At 41.4% G+C, this 13,268-nt stretch overlaps 1 protein-coding gene across 4 annotated transcripts in view; it reads left to right on the forward strand.

Moving 5' to 3' along the window:
* Positions 1 to 13,268, forward strand: part of CBFA2T2 (CBFA2/RUNX1 partner transcriptional co-repressor 2) — a 140,939-nt gene that overhangs the window by 120,313 nt on the left and 7,358 nt on the right. For 2 of the 4 annotated variants that reach the window (XM_060615766.3, XM_060615753.3), the window contains 2 exons: positions 7,041 to 7,109; positions 10,413 to 10,603. In XM_060615766.3, the coding sequence (XP_060471749.1) occupies positions 7,041 to 7,109; positions 10,413 to 10,603 (260 nt within the window). The remainder of the gene's footprint in view (positions 1 to 7,040; positions 7,110 to 10,412; positions 10,604 to 13,268) is intronic. The other 2 variants (XM_060615761.3, XM_060615776.3) reach the window with 2 other exon arrangements.

Consider the following 13,268-nt stretch of genomic DNA (forward strand, 5'->3'; position numbering starts at 1 on the left):
GTCACTGTAGGTTTAGCTCTCCATGGGTCCCAGTTTCCTTCTCTCTGGTGTTTCAGGCCGTGGTCAGTCTGGCTGACTTAAATAATATCTTTCAGTATGTGCATTTATGCAAAGTATACATATTTCATATTTTTATTTCACTGTTTATTTCTCTCATAGCACATTTGTTGCAGCGTAGAGAGAAAGCATAATTCATATCCTGAATAATCCTGCTATTCAAAATGTGGACCAAAACCATTCCAAAAATGAATTGTTACTGGACCATGATGACCTCAGGAGCTTGCCACAGCGCATGCTGGGCATGGTTGCTGACTTTAAGAGAAGTCCTCTACGTTACGCAGGGTGCTTAGAGACATGGTGCTTATGCGTATCTCTTTATGGACCATAAAGGTTTATAGACTAGCATTTAGAGCAACACTGTTCCACACTGGGCAGTACTCTTGGGCATATTATACAGACATACCTATGACTTTTAAATAATTAGACAATTTGTGGTTTGTGGGTTTGTTTTGAGTTTTTTGTTTGTTTTAATAATTCGTGTTTTAAATGCTTAGGGTGTTGTAGAAATCCCTGATGGATTATTTGCTTAGGATTTAAGTGTTTTGGTGATTTGGAGAGAAATTGATTGGAGACTGGATAGCATTATTACTTTTCCCATTGAAAATAATATAGGTTCCCTCTATCTGAACATTGGTGATTCACAGTATATTCAGAGATAGATTTGGTTCAGATGATAAGGGATGCATTTTGGTATCTTGTTTAAGGATGCATAAATAGTTAGGAAAAGCATAGGGAAAAATCAGAAAATCATTATCACAGAGTTCAAGAGAATGGTTTTCTCTGGGGGGGTGAGGTGGAGGCTGTAGGTGATGGGGAGTATAGAGTGAGCGCTCATCATCTCTACCACTGGCTCTTCTGAGGACAGGATTGTAGGTCTGGCTAGTATCATTTAAAAAGGACTGTGGTTTACCACTACTCACCTCTTAGGGATTTGGGGTTGCTGGAATTGTCTTTCTTGACCTGTAGGTTTATAGTATTCACTTTATCATTTTTCACCAAATCATGCATTAATATTTTTATGAACTTGTTAGTCATCTAATCCAAATCAGATGAGTTCCAGAAATTGTGAACAGAAAGTGAAAAAAAAAAAAAAGAAAGTGAAGATAAAGTAGTTACTGAAATAATTCAAAAAAATTATCTAGAACTGAAAGGCAGTACTCCGGCTTGAACCAGTCTGCCAAGTAAACAACACTGGAAAAAACAAGCATCAGTTATTATCATAGAATGTTCGAAGATGACTCTGAAGTTATTTTAACTTAGACTTCTGTGCTAGACCAAAACAGTTAAATGTGTAACAACCTACAATTTTTCAAAAGATGCACCTCCTATCTACCCTTTATCATGGTGTCTACCACAGTTGAGCAGGCTATGCCCTAACACAGGGAAGTAAACCAGAAAGTGGAAGACATGGGTGATTACACTAGATCGACCTGAGAAGGAGAACAGAAGGCAATCCCTAGGCTAGTGAGCAACAGGGTAGTCCCGAGCAACAGGGTACAGCAAGCCTAGAAAGCAGTTTAGGCTGGAATCAGCCAAAAGTTTGCTGGAGATTTCTTCTAGAAAATGAAATTTATAAAATGTCTACACAATAGAAAGAGAAGGTGAGATTGAATTAGAAAGAATTACATGGGAAACTTAGCATATGACTAAATAAGGCAATTATTACCTTTTTTTTTAAATGTTTATTTATTTTTGAGAGAGAGTTGGAGCATGAGCAGGAGAGGGGCAGAGAGAGACAGGGAGATACAGAATCTGAAGCAGGCTCCGGGCTCCAAGCTCTCAGCACAGAGCCTGATGCAGGGCTCAAACCCACAAACCACGAGATCATGAACTGCGCCGAAGTCAGATGCTCAACTGACTGAGCCACCCAGGCGCCCCTCAATTATTAACTCGTAAAAAAATAAAAACTTGTTCAGGAAGATATAAAGATTCATAGAACCTGAACCACATGAGCCAGCTGTGATTAGTATTTACATTAAGTATTGTAAATGTTGACTACCGGTATAACAGAATTTGAGTAGATCTCTGTTGCAGGGAATAGAAGAGGAAGGAATTGTGATGGAGTGGCGGTGGGGGTTAAAAGAGAGTGAAATGTCTGGTCAATCTGTAATGCCCACAACTGAAAAATCAGGATGTAGCAATACTGGAAGAATCAGCTAAATAAAGACACTTCACCTTTGTACAACAGAAAATGTATCTGACTGACAGAGAGGTAGTGCTCCTGCTGTGGTTTGGAAAACCTTAACCATGAGCACCAGCTTCTAAGTCAGGCACTTTTCTTTAATGGTTAACCCTCAGTGCCCATTAGATCCCACCTGGGGACTTTTGGAAAAAATTCCTGATGCCCTGGCCCCACCTCAAGATTCTGATTTAATTGGACTAAAGTGGGACCAGGGCTCCCAGAATTGGGAACCATTCCTTTATGTATGTTACCATTTAATTCCCAGAACAGTCTTTCAGAGTAAGTATCATTTTTTAGTTGAAACTACATGGCTCATTGTGGAAAATACAGGAATTTATGAAGAATTTATTGGCTCATCATCCCACACTGAAGAATTTTGAAATGTATCTGAGAATCCTGTTACAACTTTGTATTATTTCCTTGAAAACATAAGTTCATATTAAGCATGTTCTCACTTCATTAAAGATTTTATAAACATAATTTTAATGACTATACAGTATTCTAACATGAATATACCTCATAATTTCCTTATGCCGTTTCTGTTGTTAAACATTACATATTGTTTCCTTGTTTTATTTTTGTTTTTCAGTGTGTAATCCAATATTTACAATTTTTCATATGTAAGCGTTTTCAAACATCTTGCATTTCTCTCGTAGGATATATTCTCAGCTATAAAATTAATGGGTTGTGAATATAGGCATCCTTGTATTTGATCTTGGTTTTGTTTTTGTTTTCTCCCCCACCCCATCTTGGTTTGTTTTGATCGATGGGATAGCTAATATTTATGGAATCAAATTCATCATTTCCCTTTATAGTTTGTTACTTGACCTTGATCCCTATCCAAGGTACAACAAATTTCATCTATGTTATATGCACGTTTGTGTGTTTGGAATTAGCTCACTTAAAATTTCCCAAATTGTTTAAGTTTTCCTATCAATTAACTGATGCCTATCCTTTAAATATTGAAATGACGTAATTATCTGACGCTACATTTTGTTAAATACTTCAGTCTGTTTTCTTCATTAATCTTTCTCTTAAAATTTATTTGAGAGAGAGAGAGCCGTGTGTACAAGAGGGCGAGAGGTGGATAGAGAGAATCCCAAACACGCTCTGCAGTGTAAGCACAGAGCCCGACGAGGGGCTCAAACTCAAATTGTGAGATCATGACCTGAGCCAAAATCAAGAGTCAGACACTTAACCGACTGAGCCACCTCAGCATCCCCTTCATTAATCTTTCTGACTATATCACTTATCAGTTATAGTTTATCTGGGCTCTATACTGTGTTCTAGCCATGCTAAACCTGTCACGTGTATTTTCAAAACTACCTGTTGAGATATAGGAACTATTATATTCTTTTACAGATGACAAAACTGAGGCTTAAATAAATTAAAAAGTTGGCCAAAATGGTCATATTATAGTTAAGTCAGGATTGTAAGTTTGGCATTCCAGAACTGGCACACACTCTTAGCCATTATGTTATGCCACTTCCCAATATAATATCAAACTTTTAATTAGTATGGCATTAGGTTGTGTTTTGATATCTGGTAATGCTGGATCCACTTCATTTTCTTGGATATTTTGTTTATTATCTAAAATGAATTTTTTTTAATGGATTGCATTGTATAAAAGTCAAGCAATACAGGAACATATAAATTGTGAAAATCCTGCCGCCACCCAGTTTTTCTCTCCTGCTCCCATAAGCTCACTTATTAACAAATTAGTTTGTTCATACAGAATTTTCTATGCATATACTTAAAAGAACATTTTTCCCAGTTTTTTATTTTGAAGTTACCCAAACACAAAAATGTTAAAAGTGAGCACTCATATATATGTCCTATACCTAAGCCATTTTCCACATTGGCCATACTTGCTTTACCCCATTATAGATTGGTAGATAGGTACAATCTCCCCCAAATATTCATGACACTAGCCTTAAATGTTTTGTTCTACTTCTTCTAAGAACTAGAGCATTCTGGGGGCACCTGGGTGGCTCATTTGGTTGAGTGTACGACTTCAGCTCAGGTCACGATCTCACAGCTCATGAATTCAAGCCGCACGTTGGGCTCTGTGATGACAGCTCGGAGCCTGGAGCCTGCTTCAGATTCTGTGTCTCCCTCCCTCTCTCCCCCTAACCCAGTCACATTCTGTCTCTGTCTCTCTCAAAAATAAATAAACATTAAGAAAAAAAAATTTAGAACTAGAGCATTCTCCTACATGACCACAATACCATTAGTTGCCCATTTCTGACCCAATTTACTTGCATTATCTGTCTGGCCTTCGATTACAATAGCCTTTGAGAGTATAGTGGTTTTTATTTTTTATGTTTGTTTTGTTATTATTTTCTTAATTTTTAATGTTTATTTATTTCTGAGAGAGACAGAGTGTGAGCAGGGGAGGGTCAGAGAGAGAGGGAGACAGAATTCAAAGCAGTCTCCAGGCTCTGAGCTGTCAGCACAGAACCCAATGCAGGGCTCGAACTCACAGACCGCGAGATCATGACCTGGGCTGAAGTCGGACACTTAACGGAGTGAGCCACCCAGGCGCCCCCATATTTATTTTTTTTTGAGAGAAAGAGAGAAAAAGAGCATGAGTAGGGGAGGGATAGAGAAAGAATCTCAAGCAGGCTCCATGCTGTCAGCATGGAGCCCAACATGGGGCTCAGACTCACCAACTGTGAGGTCATAACCTGAGCTGAAATCAAGGGTCAGACACTTAAGCGACTGAGGTACCCAGGTGCCTCTGACACTCTAGTTTTTTTAGCGAACCAGCTGAAAATACTGATTTCTGTTCCTTTCTGGGTTAGAGATATAAAAACAGTTACTCTGGCTTCTGGAAATGTCATGAAAATGTCCCTAGTTTCCAGCTATGTCCTGAGTAAGCTGAGAAGTTCCTTTAGGATCAAGTGCATCTCACCTTTTTCATCTGTTAGAGAAATAAAATGCTGGGACCAGGCAGATATAAAGGATATGACCAAGGCATATTGCTAACTGAAGTGAAGTGGCTTTTCTTTTGGTTGGTCAAGACTTCCCCCATAGCCCCACAAGTGAACAAGTGTTTCTTCTGTTATTTAATACCAACGGCAGCTTGTCTATATACTCAGACCTTTTTTCTCACTGATTTTCCTTATTGAAGATTCTGTTGAAAATGATCCACTGCCTTCTCTAGCTTGTGCCACTTTGATTCTTCTGATCCTAGATTTTTCCCTGTATTTATTTCATGAATCTCATCCTTGAGTTTCTAGGTATGTGACAAATGGCTGCATGAAACAGGCACCTCACCTGTGTTGAAGAGAGCCCTTCCATTTGTATTTTATTGACAGTGCTGGTAGCTCTTCTAGAGACCTCAGTGTCACAAAAAAGTATTAGTCCTATCAATATTTTAAACTTATGGGATTGCTTCTTGTGGTGATAGAAATGTTCTGAAACTAGATAGTGAGGATGGTTGCACAACATTGTGAACATACTACGGGGCACCCGGGTGGCTCAGTTGGTTAAGCGTTGACTCTTGGTTTCAGCTCAGGTCATGATCTCGTGGTTGGTGGGATTGAGCCCCAAATCGGGCTATGTGCTGACAGCACTAGAGCCTGCTTGAGATTCTGTCTCTCCCCCTCTCCCAGTGTGCGCTCTTGTGCTCTCTCCCTCTCTCAAAATAAATAAACTTAAAAGATTGTACTGGATGTCTCTGAATTATATTGAAAATGGTAATTTTATTTGTATTTTACGCGATTTAGAAAAAGCCTCCCTATCCCCTCCTATCTCTGTAGGAGATATAGATGTAGGTTCTTTGTGCTGATAGCCCCTGGAATGGGAGAGATCCTTTCCCTACCCCAGGGAGTTTCCTGCCTCACAGCCAGTTCCTAGACATTCCCATGAGGACTAACCGTTTTAGAAAGCTCCTTTGGCAAACATTTCATGCCGGGCTACCCTCCCCTGTCAACTGACTGGTCCCCTGATTCCTCTTTGCATCATGGTTTGGTGCGTATTCAGAGCATAAAATTGTATATTAGCCTCAGTAAAACATACGGAAATGGAGAAGTCTTCTGCGATTGACTGCTTAAAAAAATTTTTTTAACTCAGTGGAACCACTTCTTATAAAACACGATATCTTAAAAATCACAATAAAAAAATATATATACATATATATAAGTCACCCTCCACCCTTACGTCCTTCACAGCAACCCTGTAGGTCGCCTCCTTGGGCTACATTTGAAATGCACTGTTCCAGATCAGAATATTTTCTTTACTACTTGCTTTTTATTTGTTTGTAAGCATTTTAAGAAACTTTGAAGGAAACTGCCTTAAGTCACATGTAAAAATTCAGAGTTGCCAAGAAACAAAAGCCATATTCTCTGACATATCTACAGAGCCGCTGAGAGAGAACTGTGCATGATGGGAAGTTAAACTGGATATGATATGCACACATACATATGCATAAGTATCTGTAGTTATTTTTTAGGGAGTATCATAAAAATACATACATGTTCATAGGGAAAAGATAACATAGATAAGAGAAGGAAGTGAAAATCACTTTTAATCTTACTCCTTTGAATTGGAATACTGTTAACTATTTGAGGCACGCACACACGTGCATGCATGTATGTGTTTTACAACTAAATATTAAGTATACTTTACTATCTGATTTTATCCCTTATCAGAATAATTTTTGCACTAAGTGAACATGTATCTTCGAATCTATGTGGTGAGTGAGAGGCGCTATTTTTCATTAAAAATTTTCATAAAAATAAAACATGTTGGTTATAGACAGCTTCTAACCCTGTGCTATTTATCTCTTCTGTAGATTCTCAGCGAGAATTCAACAGTAGGCCAGGAACAGGATATGTACCTGTGGAGTTTTGGAAAAAAACTGGTACGTGTCTGTCTGGTTCTAGATCACATATACGCACTAATTTGTGCGAGCATGGAGCACAAATTTGGGGGCTCCCGCCTCTCCTTCCCCAGCTTTCCCATACATCTGGACTGCCTCTCACGTCACTTTGCAGGTCAAGAATTTGGAATGACTCCCTACAGTCTGTCCAAGTCCTTTGCACACCCTTCTGCACCACCCTGAGGCATTAAGTAACCAACTTTTCCTTCCCTGTTTATATGCCTTATTTCTGAACATATAGCTCAGTTCATTTCTGCCTGTTTTCATTCACTCAAATCTACACACACTGTGTCCACGCACTACCACATTTCGTTCATTCTGGTCTTGGAACAGCCCCCTGCTTTTCCTTTCACCTCCATTGTCCCTAACTTTGTCAAGACTGTTCTTGGTGGGCCTTATTTTCTAGAAGACTAAAGGAGGGTAGGTCTGCCTATTGTGATAAGATGGGGCGGTTAACACCATGTCCCTAATCCTGCCCTTGTCCAGATATGAGCCTTCTCCTTTTTTTTAAATTAATTAATTAGTTAATTAATGTGAGTGTAGAAGGGGCAGAGAGGGGGAGAGAGAATCTTAAGCTCCATGCTCAGTGTGGAGCCCAACGTGGGGCTCGATCCCACAACCCTAGGATCATTACTTGAGCCAAAAGCAAGAGTCGGATGCTGAACTGAGCCACCCAGGTGCCCCGAGCCGCCTTTTCCTTCTAGCCTCCCTTTTCCAGTACCATTTTTTTAATTGAGGATTTTCTTTTTATGTTTATTTATTTTTGAGAGAGAGAGAGAGAGGGAGACACAGAATCTGAAGCAGTCTCCAGGCTCTGACCTCTCAGCCCAGAGCCTGACGCAGTGCACAAACCCACAAAATGCAAGATCACGAACTGAGCCAATGTCAGACGCTTAACCTACTAAGCCATCCAGGTGCCCCAGATAAAATTTACTTCTACAAAAGTTAATACCTGACCTTCACAAGACTCTTCTAGAAGCATCAAGACCGTAATAAACAAACAGACAAAAGATAGGAACAAATTGTGGAAAATAAGAATAGACATACTATAGATTTTTGTTCTTACTGGCAATCAGGAAGGTACAAGATGGGGGCACCTGGGTGGCAAGGTCGGTTGAGTGTTCGGCTCTTGATTTTGGCTCAGGTCGTGATCCCAGGGTGTCATGGAATCAACCCCTCCACATCAGGCTCCATGCTGAATGTGGAACCTGCCTGAGATTCTCTTTTCCTCTGCCCCTCTCCCTTGCTTGCACTTTAAAGATTTTATTTGTAAGTATGGGGCTTGAATTCACAACTCTGAGATCAAGAGTTGCATGCTCTACTGCCTGAGCCAAGCACCCCAGTGCATGCAAATTCTTAAAATCATTCCTGTTTCATGCTTTTGAATTCTTCCTTTCAAAAGCATGTTATCAAAATTTATTTTGCCATTAAAAATAATTTGCAAAACTACATAGGAACTTGGAAAATCTTTGCAGTTGGAAATAGGGAAATGTATATCATCAAGAAGTAGGATAGAATTATGGGAAATGAAGAGAGTAGTTGTTAAGGTAGAAAGATTACCATGTACAAGATCTCGATAACTAGTGATTTCCTGACTGCGAGATAACGTTGGGTTAACTATGGTTAAGAGCCAAAATTTGGTGTTGAATCAGCTAGATTTGAGTTCTTCTTCTGCTATAGTGTCATCTGTGACCTTAGATGACTTTAGCAAGGTAGTTATTCAAACTCTGACTCTTATTGATTGTCCTTAACCTGAAAGGAAAAAAGGTACTTCAGGACATTATTATGTTGGCTTAAGACACCTATATCTGGTAACTAAGAAGAGGCTTATGATGGGTAACTGTGGTGGGCCACAGTGGACCTGTCTGGATACCAGGAGTAAAGGAAGCACAGAGGTCAGTGTCAAGTCAGTTCAGCATTGTCCCTTGTCCTTTGCAGTAAAAATGTCTTTTTATTTTATTTTATTTTTTTAACATTTCTTTATTTTGAGACAGAGAGAGAAAAAGAGGGAAAGCACGCACAAGTGGGGGAGGGGCAGAGAGCGAAAAGGAGAGGGAGACACAGAAACCAAAGCAGGTTCCAGGCTCTGAGCTGTCAGCACAGAGCCCAACACAGGGCTCAAACTCACAGACCGTGAGATCATGACCTGAGCCGAAGTAAGACACTTAACCTACTGATTCACCCAGGCGTCCCAGGTTTTTTCTTAAGGCTAGAGTGATAAGATCGAAGTCTAGGATGGCAGCCTAGAACATTCTTTGATTCTTTGAGCCTAGGCCATGTGAAAGAACCAAGCAGTAAAGGAGTTTCCTTAGGCTTCTGGGTTTTCCAGTTGTGTGGACTCGGGAAGGAGGTCATTCACTTGGGGAACTTAGAGATGAGGCTCAACGCGAAGAGTATGCCATTTGGAGTGTCCGTTCTGTGGAGACCAAGCAGGATGGCAGTGATGGGAAGAAGTGATCAGGAACCAAGTGAGGCGATGGTGACTGGACCGGGCTTTGAAACCCAGGCTCCTGGGGTGCCCAAATCTGTATCTTCAGCCTGCGCTTCTCTGCCAAGTTCAGTCTTCTGACCCTAACTGCCTCCTGGACATTTGTGTCTGGACGTCCCAGAGCACTTCAGTCTTCTCACTAGCCTCCACCTGGCATTTTGCTTACTCTCCGTTGCCTTTCATAGCACTAGCGTTCTCCATCTTCAACTTCACCTCCAGACCCATAGCTGCCACCTGCCTCATTCTGCCCCATCCCTTCCTCTGTGCCACTTGCTCCCGCCTAAATTCAGTCTCTTCTGTCAGCTGAATGTCTACTGCCCCAGCCTCTCCCAGGCTGTCTCTGCCTCCAGTCTTTTCTCTTTGCATAGAACCCTTCAGGAGTTCAAGTTTTCTTTAGAAAAAGGGCCAAAGTCCTTAGCATAGGATGTGAGACTTGTCCAAAAATTCATTTCCACTTACCGTCTCAACCAGGACACGTTTTCTTGATCCTCCCCTGCCACTTGTAGAGCTGACCACTTTTCTGCTTGATCACAGTTAGGAGAATATAGAGTCCATCTTAGTCCTCTAGGTATCCCCAACCCATGGCACAGTGCCTACTTCCATCTACACACCCAACAAATGAATACACGAACAGGCAAGTGAGTATAAGAATAAAAGTGAAAGAGTATGTCGTATGTTACACCCTCTGTAATTTTGGAAAAGTCCTCTCGTTTCAGCTCTGTCTCTTCTTGCAAGCGATAGGGAGTGGGAGGGGAAAGATTTCTTGGCCAGTTAATTTTACTGTCACTTTCTTCTAGAAGAAGCTGTGAATAAGGTGAAAATTCAGGCCATGTCAGAAGTACAGAAAGCCGTTGCTGAGGCAGAGCAAAAAGCCTTTGAAGTGATTGCAACAGAGAGAGCTCGGATGGAGCAAACCATAGCGGACGTCAAACGGCAGGCCGCAGAGGACGCCTTCCTCGTCATAAATGAGCAAGAAGAGTCAACAGAGGTCAGAGTTCTGCTAGCCCTGGGGACTGGGGACTGGGGCTGGGGCAGCTGCAGTGACCAAGCTCACGGTTTTCTCAAGTGCTAGGCAGTAAGACACAACAGTGCTCTTGAACTAGATGAGTGTAATTTTTATCTAGTACCAGAAGAACTTTCTGTCTTAATTATTATATTCTTAAACAAATCGGCTCATTTTATCAGTTTAAATTTTGAAAACCAGCCTAAAGACAGAGTTTGTGGAATTGCATGATTATGGTGACTACCATTGACTAGTGGGCTCACCGCGTGCCAGAGACACAGAGTTAAGCATGTATGTTGCCTTTTTAATCCTCACTATGACCCTGTAAGGTAGGTATTGTTGGGTTCCGATTTTCCCAAAAGGAAATGGGAGCTTAGGAGGATTTAACTGTCATAATCCCACAATGCTAAAGCCAGGGTGCGGGGGTAAGGAGATGTGGGGCCCTCTAGCATTTGGTCTGTTTATAAAGAAGATAGTTCTTTTATGGATAAAGTGACAGATTGGGCAGATGTGCCCACCTCTTCAAGACCCCAAGCCCAGGACTCAGTGATGTTTGTGTACAGGATACTCTTGTACTGCAGTGAGGACAAAAGTAAACAAACTGGAAAGAAAAAAGCATATGACACAAACATCCTAACAGTCCTTTGGAATGTAAAGTTCTGTAACTTTCATTTCTGTCATCTTTCAGCTTTGGGATAAACTTTAAGTCCTGAAACAAACCTGTTTCTTTAAGTAGGCAGATCCATCTACCAACTGAGACATAAAGAACTGGGTGGGGTTTTGTTGTTGTTGTGTTGTTTTTTAAACTAGAGAAACAGGGGCACCTGCGTGGCTCAGTCAGTTGAGCATCCGACTTTAGCTCAGGTCATGATCTCGCGGTCTGTGAGTTCAAGCCCCCCGTTGGGCTCTGTGCTGACAGGTCAGAGCCTGGAGCCTGCTTTGGATTCTGTGTCTCCCTCTCTCTCTGCCCCTCCCCCGCTCATGCTCTGTCTCTCTCTCTCTCTCTCTCTCTCTCTCTCTCTGTCAAAAATAAACAAACATTAAAAAAATTTTTTAAACTGGAGAAACATTATTACCTCATCCCACGTAAATGATCCCCATCAGCGTAGCAGTGCCAAGCATGGCTGTGTAAGGGTGAACGTGCCTAGGCATTACGTGGCTGTCACAGAGGATGTTGGAAAATTGCTTGTTGTAGCACCCTAACAAGTGCACTGAACTGTAAGAAAATGGTTCCTTTAACCCTCTTCTTGCCTTTCTCCCTGGCAGCTTTTTCTTTAGAATTGTTTTTGAGCAGGGATATCTCTGTGGTATTTACTTCTGTATCTGTAGCTGTCTATTATCAATATCATTATCTGTTCATATTTACCTGCTTTTATATCTGTGTTTACCCTTAACTGTGTCTGCCTCCAAAAAAAGTGTAACATTTTGGCTAAGAGCATGAATTCTGGATCTAGACTGCATGGTTTAAATCTCAGCTCTCCATTTATAGCATTGGGGTGTTGGGACCTGTAATTTTCAACAGTGCACAAAGAGGCCTGCAGGTGAGGCATGCACCAGCATCCATCCCAGGCAACTTTCCAAAACAGGGGAGTGTTAACAGGACCTAAGCTGTGTGTTAATTTTGCATCTGTCCAGATGGGCTGAATTCCCTTTATCCCATCCAGAAAATTCTACTTGAAGTCCAGCAGGCATCTCTGTGATTCTTGTTCATTCTCTGAGAAGTGGTGGGGTATAATGGAGGTTAAGAGCCCTGAGTTCTAGTCCCACTCCCCCCTCACACTGGCAGTGTACCGTACCTTAAGGACTCAGTTTCCTTCTCTGTATAGTGAGTGTTGTAGTAGCTCCTGGCCTGCTGGTCTCATAGTTTTTACAAAATATAACGAGATCAAAATTGTGACTGTGCAAGTGTTTTTAAATTGTAATGCACTGTGTAGACAGAAAGGATTTTGTTATGGTGTAAAAACACAGGTATAAGCTGTGGCAGCTCCTGCTTTTACAGAACAGCTGCGTCCTCTGAGGCCAGACCCTAAGAGTCTGCTCTCGGGCACAGGGATGCAGTAAGATGTGTCCTCATCTCTGCCAAAAGACACCTTCTGTCCTCAGCCTGGATTTCCTTGCAAACCTAATGAGCTAGCTATTGACTGTAAGATGGGTAGTCGTTTCTCCTTTGGGCCAAGTTTGCAATAAGGTCAGGAAGGCCTGGGAAGGATCCCAGGGATTTTGATAAGCCCCAGGTCATTCTGGTACAGGTGGGTCCCGGGCCACACTTAGAGTACAGGTATCCCTGCTTTTTGAAAGTTCATGTTACGCCTTTGCTTTTACAAAAGATGTACGATAGTACCTGTTTTCACTTGCCAAAAGAAGTCTGAGGAGGATTTTCACTTTTATGAGAAAAGGCAAAAAGCAAAAATAGCGTTCAGCATTTGTTATGCAGTGAGCTGTTCTAGAAGCAGCACACGCCCTGAGCAGCAAGAGTGGCCCTGCCAAGCTCCTTCCTTGGGAACTACACCCTCAGCATCCAGCTGTGAGAGCTTTGAACTGGGTTTGTGAGCATCTGTGCTTTATCTCTATTTTGTGCATCCATTAGCAAGATGTGTCCTAAGGAAAAGCCTAAGAGAAGTTATTTTTTGGGTCTGGAAATTTTTCCATG

This window comes from Panthera onca, chromosome A3, assembly GCF_046562875.1.
Source record: "Panthera onca isolate mPanOnc1 chromosome A3, mPanOnc1 haplotype 2, whole genome shotgun sequence".
Classification (NCBI taxonomy): Eukaryota; Metazoa; Chordata; class Mammalia; order Carnivora; family Felidae; genus Panthera; species Panthera onca.